Raw genomic sequence first — 19,542 nt, forward strand, 5'->3', positions numbered from 1 at the left:
TTGAATGGAAAAAAATGCTTTATTTGAAATAATTCATTCAACTTGAAACAAAGCATTATTATTTTTTTCCCGTTCTTGCTTCTATTTTACGCTTGTCTAGCTTCAATTTTAAGCAATACCCCGGTTAGAAATGCCCACATGGGCCTTTTCTGCATTTTATCAGTGTAACTCAAAGGCGCCCACATTGTTTCCACAGTTTCCAAATGTTCCCCCCACATTTTTTTTTAATCCCGTTCTCCCTTCCGCCCCCCCTCCCCTTCCAGCAGAAGTTAATGTAATCTGTTTGCGGCGGGTTCCTTTTTTTAACTTGCCAGGCCTGAACTTGAACGCAAGCCCCGGCTGCCCCTGCGGTGGCGGGTTTCTCCGCGGCGGCGGGCGCTGCAGCAGGGCGGGCGGCAGGTGCGCAGCAGCCGCCTCGGCCGCCGCGGGCCCGCCGCCAGCCGCACGCAGGTCGCCTCCCCCTCGCGTAGCGGGGAGCCGGGGGGGTGCAGGGAGCAGGGCTGGGGACCGCCCGCAGCCTGGCCCTGGCTGCTTAGCGCCGGGCGGGGGAGCGAGGGGCTGGGGATGCTCGGGTGGTGATGCTGGGGGGGAGGAGGAGGAGGGGTGGGGGGAGCCGGCGGGACAGCCTGAGGTGGGCGGAGGAGGGGAGGCGGGTGTTATACCATCGCTGCGGGGAGGGCTGAGCATTTGCGAATTCCGGCTCCAGAGCGCGGGGAGCATCCTCTCCCCGCCGGCCGGCCGGGCAGCAGCCGCAACAACAGGACGAGGCTTCCCCCGGCTCCTGGTTGCCCGCAGGCTGCCCGCGGTAGCCCCGCCGCCCCCTGCCCGCCTCTGCCGCGGGGCGCCGGCGGCCGCCCTGCCCTGCCCCGTGCCCCCGCGCAACAGAGCGGAGAGCGGTGGCCGGCGGAGCTCTGCGCGGAGCCGAGCGCTGGGCTAGAGCCCCTGTCCCTCCCCCAGCCGCGCAGGCACAGGCAGCGCCCTGGGTGAGTAGTCTGGGAGCCCCCTTACTCCTCCAGGCAGGCCAGAGCCCTCCAGGCCCCCTCTCCCCATCCCCTTCTTCTTCGGCTCTCGATTGTGCCCGGGAAGGTGCCGCAGATCTCTGCTCTCGGGTAGGTTTGCCACGCTGGGATCCTCGCCTGGGGAGGGACCTCTGAAAGGCTTCTCTCTCTGTGCCTTAAAACACTGTCGTACTGCTAAGTTGTCTGCCTCAACTTGGAAATCTTCTCCTTCCCTTGTACGTAAGCGTCTCTTCCCTCTCCCCTCTTCCTTTTCCCTTTTTATTTCTTTACAACTTCTCTGGCCTTACGGAGTTGCTTCCTTGGCTTTCACCTGCAAATCTGTGCAGGTAATAAGAAGCCAATGATAAGCTCAGGGACTTCTTTAGTCGTTGAAGGTTATTGCTAACAAGTGACTTAAAGCATCTGTATGTTTTTCTTTTGTTGTCCCCTAGGCTGAACAGTCATGACAGCTGAAAAGACTATTCCTATAATTAATGGCAAGCCAGAAGATGCTTTGGACCCAGAAGCTTCAAGTACTACCCTTGTCCACAGAAATGATAAGAAAGTTCATGAAAGAGGTCACTGGAACAATAAGGTTGAATTTGTGCTTTCTGTGGCAGGGGAGATTATTGGGTTGGGAAATGTATGGAGATTCCCATATCTTTGCTACAAGAATGGAGGAGGTAAGATGGTATCGTATGTTGATTTACAGCTCACCCTAAACATGTAGGAAATAAACAGTTAAGAATGCTTTACAGTGATTTCTTGCACTAGTAAGAGAGAGGTATTCAGGATTTCAGTGTATGTGGATAAGGATTATCTGACAACTAAGAAAAAAATCGTTGTTTCTCTTCTCCCCAAATATTGTGTGGCTTACTTTCACAAATTTCTTTTATGTTAGTAAATTGCCTTTTTTTTTTTTTTTTTGTGTGTAAGATTTTTAATGTGGAAGAAGCCAGTGTTCTTACATAGTAGTACACTGTGTTTTCTTCTGCATGTGGATACAGACCCAAGCATACTTAAATAAGTTAGTCTGATGTAGAGAAGAATTTACCGGTTTGTTTTTCACAACAGTATACTTTGGAGAGGAATACTGCTTCTGGTAATGCTACAGAGATTACTTTCTCTTCTTTGTCATACAAGAATTTCTTTAACTCAACCATACTTTTTTTTTTTTCTCATTACTTCCCAAATCACTACAGTAGGGTAGGGGAAGGTGTAAAAGCTGTCTGTTACTCAAAGAGAGCAAACTCAATAAAACTGAGAATAGGAATGTTATTTGAGAGAGAAAAGAACAGACTTAACTTCTACAAAAGTGTAACGTGTGGCATATATTGGTTATAGTTAAATATAAACTATGTAAGATATGTGACAGTTAAGAATAAGCATGTCAGCTGTGACTTGTGAAGCAACGAGGAAAGAAAAGTAAATGAAAAATTGAGTTTAGAGTTCTGTGGACTGGATTCAACATTCTCCCTGCTTAAGGTCTGAATCAGTGTTTGTGTGAGCACATAGGCTGGGAGAAAAAGAGTATGTTCAGTGGCTGATGTGCAAAGATCTGTTCTTTAACGGGTTGGTTTGCTAATAACGCTGTGCCAAATTTTTTTCCCTTGTCCCTTCAAAACTAGGCACCGTTGCCTGAACTCGGGGATGGTTGGGGCCCATTTTGCCTGCTGTTTCTAGATAGAAGGCTAATACTACTGTAAAAGATGTGTTTATGCTTTGCAGCTTCTTTATATATATGTACTTCGGCAAAACTAAGATAACGATACTTCACCTGTTTTCAGAATGATGCTACCAAGTACTGCTGTTAGTCCATAAATATTAATATGCTGGATATGATATGCAGAACAGTTTCTTGTTGATTGTCAAAGTTTTCCCAGAGAAATTTTGGCAGGGGAAAAGATACAAATATTATTTTGGTATATAATGAAGATTTCCTTGTTCATACCGTAACCTTTATATTCCCATTTGTATATATGCTAACTTGTCAAAATGTGATGCTATCATTTTTAAGGCTACAACATTAGGTAAAAAAAATTCTAACCATGTTTCTGAGTGATTTGGTGAATAAGTAATTACTTAAATATCATACTTAATCACCACTTGGTTCTTTAAGAATAGAATTAATGTGTGTGGTTTAATTGGTCATGGCCTGGCACCACGGGAAATTTGCCATTGACTTCAATTTTATTCAATGAGGACTTGGTCTATGACCTGTGTTTTTGTAACTCTCTGGAATGCGCTGCTGGAATTAGACCAGAGTTGGACTTGTTTGATGCATCAGATGTAAATACTGAAAACTACTTAGTGTGTGGTAAGTGAAGAAAATGGTAAGATATATGAGCTAGTCTGAGGTCTGACCTCTCTATGCTACTTACTCTGAGTCATAACAGGTAGTGTAGGCATAAGCTTCTGAAATTTTGATTAGTTCTTATGGATAATTAGTGGGTTTTTTTAGGAAAACTGATTTCTTTGCATGCTTAGAATTAGATGTTTATTGGAATATGACCTGTTTGCAAGCTGGGAAACCTGATGTCCTCTGATTTTCATGATGTATACTTGTAGAACAGCATTGGAAAAATAGAGTCAAAGCTAATACTTTCAGCAAGTTGTCATGTTAAACTTGCTGTGATTGTGCGCATGAGTGGGCCAAGCTGGGTTTGATACTGGCCAGCAGTTCACCTGGCCTATAAGGAATTTATTCAAACCAACTGCACAGTAAATCATACAGAGAAGCCATGTTTTAGATGCAAGGATCCCATTCTTTGGGAAATCCACGTGTATTGCTTGAGATGTAGCCAAGACTCAACTATAGGCAATTGCCTGCTTATGGGAGGAGACTACTCATGGAGAGAGATCTCTTGATGTGCTGGGTCTGAAGAAAAAAACTGCAAGTCAAAGCACCTGCATTGAGTTGTCTCAGCTTTGTAATCAAAGTGACTAAAGCATAACAAGTGTTGCAGGTTGTGGGTGTGTTGTAGTTGTTTGGTTTTGGTGTGGTGATTTTGTTCTTGGTTTTTTATTATCTTTTTATTTTTAAGATCATGAACAGGATACCGTTTTGCCTTGTAGTTGTAGAAGTTTTCCTGAAGTATATGAAGAATAATTTTGTTCATAGTTAATATTCTGACAGAGGTTTAGTATTAGAGAGTAGCTATTAAGGTGCTGTTCATTAGTGATCAAATTTATTTGCAGGACTCCCACTGAAGGAGGGAAATGCTGCTATTGCTAGTGCTCTAAAGGACTGATCAATGTATGCAGCGATGGACAGCACTGTAAAACATCTTCCTAAGAATAACTGCACCCACCAAAACTTTTGTGTGTTTAGTATATCTTGTGTTGATTTGAAATGGAATGAATGGTGGGATGCTGACATCATTTAATGGGAGCTTTAAATGAAGTTTGTGTTGTGAGATTATTTGCTTGGGAGGCCTGGATACAATACATTATGTATGTTGTACTAACCTTTATTTTCATAACTTAATTAGACAGTTAAGGCTTTTTAATTTTCTTACAACTTCAGATAAATTATTCTGTGCAGTAACTTTGCTGCACTAGTCTCCCTGGTTAAACCAGGAAAACTTTCTTGGTGTAAGTAAAAATGGAAGGATCAGTTATTTTGTGCTTTATTCTCAGTATTTATTTCCTTCTTTCCTTGTTTCATCTAAACCAATATAGCTGTTGCTTTCCACCTCAACTTTTGAGTCATCAGAAAGTCTGAGTACTTGGGGAATGAGGAAAAAAATTCTTTAAGCCTTATATGTTAACTGATTCTCTATGTAGTCAAAAGGATGTATTTTATTCATTATTGTTTAGGTTCAGTTTTAAATGGAATAACTAAAAGCTACATTAGTAGCAAGTGACATTATGCCTAACATATATATCTTCTCTCATTTCTTTGCTTCAGCATACTTCATAGCCATGTTCTTTAGGTGCCATACCTAGTAACACGATCAGTCATTAAATAATACAATACTTCTGCTATGTGTTAAGATTGATAAGAGGACATTTTTGTTGTTTCTATATACAGTGCTTCAGCACTAGTTTGTACTGTTCATTATCTGTGCTGGAGTTTACTGTCCACATCTAACAAAAGTAATGCTTTGTTATTTTACTACAATTTCACATTAATATTTCTAGATGATAAGGCCAAGCCCTGCTTTCCTGTTCTTGTAAGTAGTTCTGAAGTTTATTTCATCATTCCCTTTTCATGATCCTTATCATCAGGCTTATCCAAATAACATATGAAGGACTTTTGGATTTAATTTCCGTAACACTTCTTCATCCCCACTTTCCTGAGAAAAGCGAGGAATAGAAGGTAGTGTAGACTGACTTGGTGTTGATCAGAGCAGAACTGTGTGGCTGAACAAGACTGTGGTCGTTTCTGTGTCTGAGAGACTCATGAACAGAGTTTAGTCTATACTGAGGAACTATGGTCTGGACTTTTTTAGTTCATGGTATTGGCTTACAGGTTAACTTTTGATATTGGGGTCAGGAGTAAACACTTTCTGCGCTTCCAGCACAGTGCCTGAAGGGTGGCTGATAGGTGATCTTTCCTGTATTAAGAAAATTAATTTCTGGCTATGCTGTCAAGGAACTGTATTCGTTATAATCAATACCACCTCAATGCTTGTTTGTAGGTGCTTTCCTCATCCCATATGTGGTTTTTTTTATTTGCTGTGGAATACCAGTATTTTTCTTGGAGACTGCCTTGGGACAATTTACTAGTGAAGGAGGCATTACATGCTGGAGGAAAGTTTGCCCTCTGTTTGAAGGTAACAAATAGTTCTGTGTTGTACTGCAAAAGAATGCATTAAATTTGAAGTAAAATAAAATAAATCGTATCAAGATTGAAGTTAAGATCTACCAAAAGTAGTAAGCATTTGTTTTTAAATTACCTGAAAAATAATTTCTATTGTGTCTCACTTTTCTCTAGGCATTGGATATGCTACCCAAGTTATAGAGGCACATCTAAATGTGTATTACATCATCATTTTAGCATGGGCTATCTTCTATTTGTTTAACTGCTTTACTACAGAGCTTCCTTGGGCTACCTGTGGGCATGAATGGAATACAGGTATGACCTCAGTAGAGATTATTGCTAAACAAATACTTTCAAGTAATTGATTAATATATTAAAATGTCAGGAATAAAACTATTTTGGTAGAAGAGTATGTGGAAATGGGCCAGTCACATCACACTACACTATGATAAAGGAATCCTGGAATGAAGACTTATTCATACTTTTTGTTTAGGTTATTGTATAAGCGTTTGTTCCTGCAGAATGTAATGTCAGATAGCAGAAGATTACTTTAAATTTTGTTAATTCTGTAAGATTCTGGCTAAATCCCAAGACTCTCATTTGCAATCATATCTATTCTCCCTGAATACAGTAAGTGAATTCTAGTGAAGAGCTGATGACCTGATGACAGGTTACAATCTTGCTCTTTTACTCTAAAATCAGGAGGAGTTTAAGTAGGGAGGAAAATATTAAATGTGGAACTCTGGATTTGCTCTTTTTAATGCCAGATGTTGAGAGATAATGTTCATCAAGCTACTTCTGAAAATTTAGTTGCATAAATAATCATTACTGCATGCAAAGTAGCCTCTTATATGAAAGATGAGGTGTGTATTCGTAAGGGTTTGCAGTACAGGGCTCTGCATCTGTCCTCTCGATAATTTTTATCTGTAATGCTCTACTTATTGCATCTGAAGATCACAGACATCTATGGGGAGGAATACATATCAATGCCCTTATTTCAGTGTTCCTGAAGTTTTTGCATTTCTTCCTTAGATTTCAAATCGTGTATCAATTGTGTACTGTGTTTCATGGTTTTTATTAATTAGTCATTACTGTGTTCTTTGAGCACACCTAAAACTATGTTAAATCTTGCAGTTCAGGTTATGTTAGGGAACTAGCCTTGGGCCTAATAGATGTGGAAGGCTTCAGTATCAATTTTGGCAACCCTGCAAAGGAGCTTAGCCAATGTTGATTGCTGTTCAAATACTAAGTGTCAACTCAACAATGCTGAGCTGCTTTGATCTCCTTTCTCTGTATTAGAGATAATAATAAGCCAGAGCGACTTTTCACTTGCCATATTAAGGCAAAGTGGAAACTAGTTGCTGGCAGTGTTTCATAAGCCAACTGTTACTATTGGCCATTGAACCAGCACTTGGAGTAGGAGTATGTTGTAATTCCCAATCAGTTCCCTCAGTTTCTCAAAGCATCTTTTTTCTGCCTCAGATGTTTTAGTGGCCCTTGCCATCGCAACTGTGCCTTTGGGGGGTGTTATAGGAGAATGTAGCATACTACAGGGATATTTTTCTGGGGTAGGCCTGTGATCTGGTGATTAAAACATATTGCAGAAGTACCAGCTGTGACGTTTTAGGGTACCTAGAAATCCTTTAACCACACAGACGAAATGTGTTATAGAATGGTGTCTTTACAGGAGGCATAAACTAGAAGAAGCACAAGAGGAAATGTACTTACATGTCAATATAGCAAACTCTCTTTTTTTGTCCTTTTATAGAAAACTGTGTGGAATTTCAAAAACTTAATATGAGCAACTGCAGTCAAGTCTCCTTACAAAATGCCACTTCTCCAGTGATGGAATTCTGGGAGTAAGTGCACATAAACTTTATGTTTGATCGGACTGTTCATTATCTTCCAATATTTTGATCGTTTACACATGATTAGATACCTTGTAACCCTGTAGCACTTGCTGATGTGGGTTCAGCTGGAAATTTTCTTATACAGGCAAAGAGAGTCAGGATGAGAGTTTTAACTCTTTTTGAGGGGTTACAAGGAAAAGAATTCCATATCCTGAAAGAACACAGAACAAAGTGTGCCACTTGCTTGGGAGCTTGGCTCCTGCTGCTGGAGGAAAGAGCCTCAAACCCATACTAATGAGAAGGCAGAGGTGAAAGAAAGAGGATTATTTAAAATATTACTTGTTTTTTTTCCAGGACGTTTCTTCTCCTAGCAGTTTGAGAGTTGCACCTTCATCTTTGTTTGAGCTAACTAATACTTTGGCTTCTGTATCTCGTTATTTTTTAAAGGACTATATAGGTGTTAGTTATTCAGCTATAATAATGAGAGAGTTTAACTCTCTTGTGTCTCCTTGATTCTGATTTCTAGTTAGAGCGAGAGAAGAAAATTATATCTTTACAAAATATAGTCTGCTTTTGTGATGGCACAATTTTTTTTCTTACTACAAATATCTAATTAGTGCATGTGTAGTCGCATATTTGTTCCTTACAGGGCGCAGTGTGTGTTAAGACAGAAATGGAATGTAACTTTTAATACTAAATCATCTCACAATTCAAAGTGTGTTACAAAATCCTGAGTTATTAAGATTTTTGGGACCATTCTAATCTCATTAATTTTATTATTAAGATAGAGCTGCATTCTGACGCTGTAGCTTCAGAGCTCTGTTTTATGTTCCGGACAGCAATAGCTACACCTTGAAAGGACCGTAAATTAAGACTACCCTTAAAGGGATAACTCTACACTGACATCATTTTCTTGAATGTCAGCATATGCTGTTGTCTTTGCATCTGAACATCTTTGTCTTGCTACAGCAGTTACCTTATTTTTCATGGGTGGTAGTTGTTGCTTTGGTAAATAAGTGTTTTATTAAAAAAAAAAAAAAAGCCAAAACAGAATTAAATCTGAACAAGGCATGAAAAAGCATACACTCTCTCGTTAAAATTTTAAATAATCTGAACACCTAACATATTAAATCAAATTATACCTACTCTACTCATGTCCCAGCTAATGTTTCAGAATAAATAAGAGTTTCTTAGATGGCATTTCTTATTGCTATGACTTCATCATTTTAACAAAAATATTTTACTGTTCTTTGGGATAACTAGAACTAAGATTTCATATAGTTAGAGTAAATGAACAAAGTATTTCTCCAGTACTAGCCTTATTTACCCACTGTGTATATTTGCTTATTAAGAATATTCAAAACTCAGCAATTGATGGTAACTCCAGCTATCCAGAGAAGTAAGCAGCATCCAGTAGAGTCATATGGAGGGCACAGACTAAATTATATCCTCATGTTTCTAGGGTTTGGGATTTTTTTGTTGTTAGTGCTCATCTTTGGATTGCCTGATTTCCATGTCAGTGTTATTTTGATGCATATACAGATGCATTTTAAGCATGTCCCCTTCTCAGAATTCTCTAAAAATGAAACAAAACAAGATTCTATAACTAAACTTGGATTCAAGTTACGGTGAGTTTTAAATACTTCAAATTTTGGACATATTTGCCTACTTGATTTTGGCTAAGTTAGGAATGAATTATGAAACTAGAAGGGATAATCAGATTTAGCCTTTTCAATGTCTTGTTTATACAAAGTTGAAAATACACACTCCAAAACTTTTAAAATCACAAAAAACCAAAAGAGAACTAAACAAAATAATTTGTTATTTACATGAAACTTTTTTCTTTGTTGTGTTCTGGACAAACTTTTTGTAATAGTAAGTGTTTACTGGCCAAAATACCTCAAGATATTAAACTTATCTACTTTCTCTGTCCAAGCAAATCTGAAGGTGCATAGCTTTTCACCCCTGGAAGATGAATGTACTCTCTTCCTGCTGAGGAAGGTATTTGCCTTGTTAAAATTTAAGTAGGTATGACATTACATGGCCTCAAAAGTTAAAATAGACATGGCAAATTAGTTTAGAAGTGGACGAATGAGCTTTATTAAATATCAGGACTGATTTTGCATTAAAATAACTAATTGGAATGAACAGAAGAGTATAATTAAGTTATATGTCTTAAATATATCAGACATATATGCACAACAGAGGTCTCTGTGTATAGATGTGCAGTGCAGATCATGGAGTAGTTAATAGGAAGTAAATATATTACTAAACGAGTTAATTTGTCCAGCAAGTCATACTCTTGTAGATAAATGTTACCAGAAATGTTATTTCACTTAGATAGAGCTCTTGTTCACATGATGTTTCTTTATTCCTTTATAAATTTTGATGTCAGGAAAGATACGTTTATTGAAAGACTTTTTGAAACAAATAGTAAAAGGAATGTTGAGGGTGTAGACTGCACAGAGCAGATCCTCGTTGCTCTTTTCAGAACTCATCTGGATAGTGTGTGAGAACACTCATTGCTGCAATAACCAATCACAGAACTGAAATCATTTGCATAACGACCAAGTTCCTTAATTAAGTTAATGCCTGTGAAGGGGATAGGGAGGCTCTGGGTTTCTTATGAACAACCACACCATTCAAAACCTTTACACTTTGCTCTCTGCAATGTCAAGCCTGTAATTGAAATTCCTCCCAAGTTGTGGCCACGTAAAGCCAACTTACTGTGTAAAGAGTCAGCTGGGGGGAAAGAAAGAAGTTTGGGGCTTTGTGGTTTTCTGTTTGTTTTTGGTTTGGTTTTTTTTTTTTTTTGTGTCCATCTACTCTTGAGATCATCTGTGAATTAGAGTGGTAATTATTGTGAAAAGGGATCCTATTTGCTTACTGTATGTGATCTTATATGTAGAATGGGATGTAATGCATTTTTTAAACTGTCAGGCTGATGTTACATCTTTCTTTTGATAATCATATGACGTTACCACTACCACACTTTTCTAGAGTATTCACAATATCTTCAGATTTTTTTAATTAAAAAAACCAGCAAGCCAACAAAAATGCTTGGGGATGGCTCAGTATTTACACAAATGGATGTTTTAGCAGTGCTATGTGTTTCAAGCCCAGTGCTCTCAGTCTAAGAGTTAAAAATGCTGTGGATATACAGGTTGCTATGTATCACACAGCAGGCTAGACAGTAGCAGGGGCACATGCTGGATTTAGTTTTGTATGTGTGTGTGTGTAAGTGACTGCACCAGACCCAAAAGGTTTGTCTTTCTGGCTTTGAAAAGGAGTCTCTTTCTCTCTCTCTTTCTGTCTCTCCCATTTAACTAGTACTGCTACATCTTTTCCATCATCTAGGCTAGAAGGCTCAGCCCTTACTTATTTGTGACTGGAAGCAAATCCAAATCCTCCGTTTGTTTGAGGATTACAAATAAAGCATATCTGCTGAAAGATTTCTAGCTTTTATTGCTTCTGTGGCCTTGGCTGCTCCTAAAGCAATTGCTGAAGTCATACAGCAACTCACCCAAGTGCAATGATGACTGAGAGGATGCTTTGCAGTACTATGAAGCTTTTCTGGCATGCAAACTAGTAGTTACCCTTCCTCAGGTCTGTACAGAGGATACTGTTTCCCTGCTACCCTAGCAGGTATAGACCCACTTCCTCTGATAATTCAGCATTCCCTACCAGCTTTGATGGCCGCGTCCCACAGAGGGTCGAGGCCTATTTATTGTCTTGGATGGATTGTTTATTTGTGGTATTAAAAAGATTAAAAAAAAAAAAAAAAAAGGCAAAGACTTTAGAAATAAGTGGTGCACTAGATCCTGGATGATGTTTTCCTTTTGGTAAACTCAGAAGAATCTCATTATACATACAAAGACCCGAAACTTAAAATATTTTTGTGAGCCTGTAATTGATAACTACTTCTCCAAAGCTATACTGTGAAAATGCTCTGATCCTGCTGGAGGAGCAGTAGGCAAAATCTGGGAGTTTGGACCCTCTTTCCTGCTTAGAAATGTCTATCCCTGTTAATGTTTTAAGACTTCATTTGAGTTAGCAGACTTGCCACTGACTACAGGTATCAGTGTTGACAAGTCTGGGAAAAATTAGGAGATTAAAGGATTTCTTACCTTATTTAAAAACACCTAGCAAGGCGTAGCCCTGAGAAGGTTCACATTCCATCTGTGTATAGTTTTCTAAGGTAAGCAGCTGAATTGATCAAAATTCACTTTTTGTTCTTCAAACTCTCTCATGCTATGTTCCAAAGAAGGACAGGCAAGCCTCAGACTTCACGTTTCATTTCATACTGGTGCCTGCCATTTAGAGACTGTCCAGTTAACCACTGTTTATGGCCTTTCTCTCATCCTAGTCATATAGCTTGATTAAATGTTTGCTAAAAAAAAATAATTAAAGTTATGGCACATAGAATCGCATTCAAACTTTAAACAGTTAATTGTGGTCGCTGCAGTAATAATAGAGATGTTGATAATTTTGGGTATGTTAGAGCAGTCCCATGAAAGAGAGCCATGGCCATGGGTGAGACTATATGTATAGCCTGGGAAACAGAATAGAAAGGAGAAGATACTCTACTCCATTGTTCTGTATGCTTTCCTAGGAGAGGAAATTGTCTGGCAGGTATAGGGGGCAGCTACTATGTCTGTGTGCTCTTTTGGCTGCTACTCTGGTCTGTCACCATGGTCAGGAATTTGAGGTTTCTAGTGCCTGGGAAGGGAGCTGGACAGACAGAGAACTCATGGTTTTGTGGTTGATTCCACCTCAATAGTTTTTTATTGGCTATATAACAACAACTTAGTCCTCTGTTAAAGAAGGTCTAGTTGTTGGCCTGTCATTCTCTGGAGGGGGTGACACATCCTTAGCATTTCCAAGTAAAGCCTAGTGAGAAAAAACATTTTTTTGTCTAGGGAAAAGAAAAGGGGCTGTTCTCAGCAAAAAGGAAAAGGCACAAACCCTTTCCTTGCAAAGTCAAAAAGAGTTTTTCCTGTTTCATTCAGGCTGCAAATGACTTCAGGAGTCACATTGTGGTTAATCCCCAGTACCCTATGAAAAGTCATTAGCAAGTTGAGCCTGATCCTGCAGTGCTCAGTACCCAGAGACCTTCAGCACCTCTCAGAACTAGGCCCTTTGTGTATGTCTTGTAGAACATCAAGTTGTGCCAGACTTGCTGATTTCTGTTCAGCTCATAAGAGGCTGTGTGAAAATAGCTTTTTGTTTGTACTCACGTGAGCTCTTCATCTGGTTTTGCCTCAAAACCACTGACTTTGCCTGGTTTCAGTTGAAAGAAGTAAATGGAATAGGTGTCAAAATGCTAAGATGATTTCTTAAATATTGAGGGATAAATGTTACCCTAAACCAGGCAGATGACCGTCCATTTTTTTTAAATTTTTATCTTGAATGTTGTACATAATTTTTTTACTACAGAGAAAAAAATTACTTAAAAGTTACAGTCAAGTATTTGGGTATCAGGAAATACCACAAGTAAGGTTGTGCAATTTTAAGTTCACATTTTTATGAGTATGATCATCTTTAGTTGAAGAACTGCCTAATTTTTTTTCAAGAGATCTGCTTTGTTCTTGCTAGAGGATGGATAGGGAGCAAGCATTGTGCAGGTATTCAGTATCTTGCTGTTCTTATCTTTGTTCATTTTCATACATTTTATATTCTCATTATTATTAGGTTCCTGCTCTGCTGACAAAGTTATTAATTTAATCAAGGCTTCCTAGGGTGCTCGTGGTGTCAATGGCTTTGCAATCATAGTTTTCTGGATTATTTACAGGTTCATTTATCTTCACAAAAATCTCAGTAAGGTCAAATTATTCCTACAATTTTTTGTACTATTTAGCGTTAGGTTTGTGCAAATTTGATTTTAATTAAGAAAAAAGAAAATGTACACAAGTCAGCTTTATCCAAAGATAAAGATAACAAAAAGTTACTTAATTGAAGACACTGTAACACTTGTTTGAAGCAAGTAATTGCTATTTCATTCCAAACAAAACATTTTATTTTCTTCAGTTGCCTGAAAATTTAAGGAAATTATTAAATAAAACCAGTAACTCTTTGTCGTCTTTGCTCTAATGGCTCAGTATTTAGAAGGCTCTCTTCACTGTATTTTGCTTACAAGAAATTGAATACATATGTTCCACTTTTTTGAATGTGTTCTGTATGGGGTGGGAATTTCACCGTCTTCTCTTGAACTTGCTCTACTTTGTCTAAAAGTTAAATAATCATAGAGCATAGACTGGGATGCTAACATCCTGTTTCTCAGATGGATGCTTTGGCCAGAAGTTTACAGGATCATTATCCCACTCTTCCTGTACTTATTTAGATGGTTTAGACTGAAGGTGATACTTGAGGACAAGAAGTATTGAGGGAGATTATTCTGATACTTTATAGGTTAATAGTTAGACCACCCAGTTCTAGTCTTTATACCAATAAATATTTAATTCTTTATACACAGCGCTAACAGGAGAGAGTGAAAGCTTTTTCTGAATCCATCTACTGCAGAGTAACAGGAAGCTTGATAGCTAGGGAGTTTTCTTGCTAGAAAACTTTATAGGCTTTAGGGTTGAGCAAGGCTATGAATATGGTTTTCCAGCATGACAGGTGAGTTTTTTGATTGTCCATTCCCTATCCTAGCCTCTTCTCTCTGTTTAGACAAGTCAGCACTTCACTCTGCATGTTTCTAATCTTAGTTCTGGACACTTTGGAAGGTCTGTTCAGAGGAAACCTAATGTTAGCATGCTTCTGGGACATTGGTGAGCTATCTCAGTTCTTACCTTAATTCCTCAGTTGATTTGTTACTCCCTGGTCCATGCTAGTGCCTGCCTGGCATCCCCACCACAACTATCCAGGTTATTATCCTTCCCTAGGATACATCCAGATCTGCCATTCCCACATATATTCTCACTGCTGTCTTTTCATTTGTAATTCATGCTGGTCTCCTTTCTTGGGCAGTTCAAATTGTCCTCTAACTTGTCTCTAAATCAGGTGTATTACTGCTTCCCACCTCCAGCCACCTACTCCCAGTCATTTTATCCAGCCACTCCCCAAACTTACATTTAGTCTCGGAATGGATGCTTACTGTTCTCCAGTCTTAACTCCTTAAACATTTTTCATCTGTTCCCTAAATTCATTGGCCAGCTAACCACAGACTGCTCTTCCTTCTGCTCATTGCTTCTCTTCCTTTCCCCATGCCTATCTGCTAGTGTGAGGAAGGCTGACCTCTTGCCCAGACAGACTCAGTCCGATTTATCTTCGAGTCTCCCTAAATCCCAGTCCTCCAGGTATGTTTTTCTTCCTGATATTCTGCTAATTGTGCAAAATTAGTAAGTACGCAGCATTAGAGCATTTTGATGGAGGAATCTAAGATTTTATTCTGATGAGATTCTATCCTGATGAAGTCTGTTGGCAATGTGTGCCTTTTTTTCTTCAATGATAAGGCTGTCAGGTTAGTGCAATAAATATTTTTTCCTGTGTCTGTGTTTTGGATGCAGCCAAAAATTGCCATTAATATTTTTGAAGCTGATTATCATAAAAACCTGTGTTTAAACAGTAGTATCTGAAAAAATATATTAGTATCTGAAAACAGGATTTTATAATGGAAAATTTTAAATAATAAAAATTTGGTGTTAGGAGATGCACCTTTATGTTTTGGAAAAGTAACTTTTAAAATGTTACACACTTCTTTGATTGTGAAAGTACCATGAACAAATTTTATCTATTTTTCTAGTTATTTAGAATGATACTGTTATTTCAGATATAGTTCATAAAACATATGTTTCACTATCTACTACTTAGATGATCTTTCAGGAATTTGTAGCATTTTATTGGTTCCTACGATAAAATGTGGGAAAGTTTTGGCCTGCAGTGCTGGCAAAAATAAAAATTACATTTTTGTAGCAATAATAATACATGAGCTATTTTAAATATCCCTTAATTACACAACTGTAAATGTTCTAGCAATATTATTATTACCTGCTAATAGTTGGAAAACATGCAAAAAACTGTGACCTTTAGAAGCTGCTGGCTCAGATATCCAGTTTTGCTGAAGAATGCTAAATTATATATATTTTTTAAGGAATCAGTAAAATTATGGGCGTTATTGTTAATGTATGAGTGTGTGTTTAAAGATATGTATATCTATAGATGCACTTTTTAATATTGTAGGGAAATAAATATTTGAAAGAAGCAGTTTGCTTGCAGGGAAATTAAAAAAAAAAAAAAAAAAGTGAAAGGTCTAAAATAGCAAAACCTCAGTTGTGCCATGACAAGCTTGGCCAAATAATTTGATTGGTGAACATGCCAAAATAACCAGGCATGTTTCTTCTGGCTTTTCTAGGGTTTCTCTAGGCTTTTTTGTTGCTTGGATAAGAGAAGACCTCTACTAAAGGCCTTCTTTCAGTTATGTCTGGTTTTGTACAAATACAAAAGTGAGCTCATCCCCTTCTGTAAGAGTTATTATGTATAGCCTCCCACGCTTGTATCTAAGCAAAGTTTTAAATCTTCTAGAAAACTAAAAGCAAGATATGGTTGGTGGCGATTGCTGCCTGAAACCAATTAGTTCACTTCAGTAGCTCTCCCTAAGAGAGGTGTCTTGCACAGGACGAGCTGAAAAACTACATTAACGTTTTACAAGATTGCCCACCCCAGTAAGTATTTTCTCCCCCAGTTTACCATGGGAATTGGATTTGCCAGATTAGAAGCGCAAACAAATAGTATGTAACTCTTCCAGGACATAACTTTCAATACCTCTGGAATACTTCAAATATGCATGTGGCTTTGTAAATAATAGTCTGTAATTTTCAACTGTCCAGGAATATGTCCAATAGATTTGCTTACTGTCTTGAAATTGAGACTCTTAAGGACTTTGGTGCAAGGGATTTTAGAGATGCCTAAGTAACGCTGAGAGCAATGTTAAACAGCAGTGACATCTGTTTTCTTGGCTATCTTGGTATGGGTACTGTGTAAAGCAAATAGTTCCATGCAATTAAACAAGCCTGCCTCTACTTTTGTCTCTTTAAAAAGTATCATCACAAGAAATGAAAGAAAAATGTTTAGACACTTTTAAGGAGTATTTTGCAAGTATGGCTTTATAGATTCAGGGCATTAACTGAAAGAGTGGTTGTGTGGGTTTTTCTTAGTCTAATTAAATGCTCAAAGGAGAGATGTTCTTGCTGTGCAAAAATTTTTAGTGAATACAGACTGGAAACCCCCCCCTTTTTTTTTGATAAATTTTTCACTGTTTTCCATTATATTCTTATATGGCATCAAGGTAAATGATTTGCAGTGTCAGGAGGACTTCCTGAGGAAGACTCATTAAATACTGCTATGGAATTCTTATAAAGGTTACAGAATATCAATCAATGCAGGCCTTGAAACAATGGTGTAGGTATAGTTGTCCTCTGTATGGAAAGGGGAATGACTGTTATCTTCCCAAAGTCCCCTCAACGGGGATTTTTTAAATAATTATTCAGCTCTGCAGACTATTGGTTTTAGTTTACAAAGGAAAAATTGAGCCAGTAGAATTTATCTGACTATATTTAATTAAGAATCATACTGTAAGTTGCAAATGCTACAGGAGAGTGTTATTTTATGAAGACCCAGTAGCTGTAAATGTGGACAAAGGAATTGGGACCTCCTAAAATAGCTCCCGTACATTTACATTTTTTTTCTCTTTTGACCTATCAGTTATACTTTTACTGCTTTGGGCCCCTACTCCTTTGCAGTTTCGCTTCTTAGCTTTATTTGTAACTAGGATTTAGTGCAGGGCCAGTGAGTATGAGAAATATGTTGACAGATTGAATTTTTTTTTTCTTTGGTCAGTGAGGTTATGGTTTTATATGGGCCTGTTCTGTGTGCAAGAGATAAGAGTTCACCATCACCTATTTGTTACATGAGTTTGTAGGCAAGAGCTTCCTACGAAGGACTATTTTACAAAATCATGGTACAGTTCTCAATATTTTTTTTGTGGTCTGTAGTTCTCATTTTATGAACAATTAATTAAGAGTGCAGTATTGAGTCCAATTCTACAGACTGTCTAAAAGGCTCAACACAAATTTTGAGAGCCATCAGGTTAACATGTTTTGTTCTAGGTGCTTTCAATTCACAGCTGCTATTGTGTGCTAAACTAATATGTATCGCTCAGAAGGTAAAAAAAAGAAAAAAAGAAATTTTTGTCACTGTGTGACTTCTTCAGAGAAGAGTAGGGAGAAAACTGCAGAAATACTGAAGGAGTTGTTGGATATGTTGAGAGAGAGTACCAAGAAACTATAGAGCACATGTAAGTGGAACAATACAAAAAAAGTTATTTGATTAAACTCTTAGTCTTGGTTAAGAAGAAGTTGCCATGACTTCGGTGAAAGAGGTTGAAGGAAAATAGGTCAGGAATGGCTAGAGAAGTGGTTTGTGTTTATCCATCACTGTCCCAGTCTCTTGCTATAGTTATACACAAACGCACACATATGTGTATGAAAATGAAAAAAAGCAATATATGTATATGCACAGTAGCTACTAAGTACTGTCCCGTTCAGATAACTTAAGTACTGATTTTAACGAGGCAGGGGTTGACACAAGAAATACCTGTCATTATTTGCAAGCAGTACTAAAATTTTAGAGAAAAGTTTGCTGAAGAGATTTTAATCTTACCTTCTAATTCGTTAAGGAGTGTAAAAATGGATAATGCATGAAGCAACATTCAGGACTTTAAGAATAAAGAACTAGGCTGAACAGCAGCAAATGTGGCTCAGCTAGGAGTAATTAATTCTGATATGTGTAGGTCACAGAAAATATGCTGTATGAGGTAAATATTTTAGAGCTGTGCATAATGCTTTAGCTGAGGGATTCTTGCTAATGTGACCACCGGGAATTGTCTGTCTGCTGCTTGAAAAAAAAAGGCAAGATGGAGTTAAGTGAATATCCAGAAGAGAATTCTTTGAGAGAAAATTTATTACAAAATCTTTAATCTGTATATTATCATCTAAAAACTGAAATACATCTTTCTAATCATTGAGCACTGATGGTTGAAGACTCCAAGTGGGTATCCAGCAATAGCTGGCAAGGAATGTTTGTAGCACTTTTAGAAACCTATGGATATGTTATATTTCCTGTTTTATAGTTTATATGAAACCTTGAGAGGTTTGTACAGCACAGAGATTCTGTATCCTTTGTCAGTCCTGGGTACAGAGCTTTCAGCGAAGTGAAAATGTCAGCTCATGTTGACTCCCAGTGAGAGTCTGGCACCCATACTCTCTTCATTCATTTCAAGTAACATACACTTTTAGTGACTAAATCTGCTACAAATTCACTGGAAGAGTTCAGCCCTATAGTTGTATTCATGCTTGTTCTGGAGGTGTTTCAGTGATTACCACACTGCTGCACTGGAAAGAAAGCTGACACAACCAGCCCAGTTTTAGTTTCCTAAATGTTAGAATCTAGAGGGGAAAAAAAGTCTGAAAATAATACTTTCTTTTTAAGGCATTCTCTTCCTTGAAGATACATGCCTACTATATGGTATTCTTTAACAATATGTCATTCTTTCCCACGTTGTCATCATGTAACCAGAGCTCTGCAGGTTAGCAAGACAAAGGAGGGTTCATGCACTAGCCAGTTGTGCAGTGTCTTCTGAATGCTTGTCTCCTTCACTTCCACTAAGGTTTGAGATTGGTTCTGATCTTACTCGCATTCATATTATACAATTTAATATGCAGCCTGAGACATATATGTCACTAAATGTTGACATTCGTTTAGGCAATGCAGTGTATATTATATGTACTATAGGAGTAGTATGTAGGATATATTATACTTTGGGGCTTACATTTATAAGGGTTATTGCTGTTAAAATGTATGTTCCCTTCCTGTAAAAGGAAGAGGCCTCCCCCACATTTTTGTCAAAGTCTGGATCAGATAGGTTCTCTTC

At 38.1% G+C, this 19,542-nt stretch overlaps 1 protein-coding gene across 3 annotated transcripts in view; it reads left to right on the forward strand.

Moving 5' to 3' along the window:
• The first annotated feature begins 431 nt into the window (after positions 1 to 431).
• SLC6A11 (solute carrier family 6 member 11) overlaps positions 432 to 19,542 on the forward strand; it is a 105,263-nt gene continuing 86,152 nt past the window's right edge. Inside the window, exons 1-5 of one of the 3 annotated variants that reach the window (XM_074914479.1) lie at positions 432 to 450; positions 1,451 to 1,681; positions 5,642 to 5,776; positions 5,938 to 6,078; positions 7,532 to 7,622. In XM_074914479.1, coding sequence (XP_074770580.1) covers positions 1,462 to 1,681; positions 5,642 to 5,776; positions 5,938 to 6,078; positions 7,532 to 7,622 — 587 coding nt within the window. In that variant the 5' untranslated portion in view covers positions 432 to 450; positions 1,451 to 1,461. The other 2 variants (XM_074914478.1, XM_074914477.1) reach the window with 2 other exon arrangements.

The sequence above is a fragment of the Athene noctua genome, chromosome 10 (assembly GCF_965140245.1).
Source record: "Athene noctua chromosome 10, bAthNoc1.hap1.1, whole genome shotgun sequence".
Classification (NCBI taxonomy): Eukaryota; Metazoa; Chordata; class Aves; order Strigiformes; family Strigidae; genus Athene; species Athene noctua.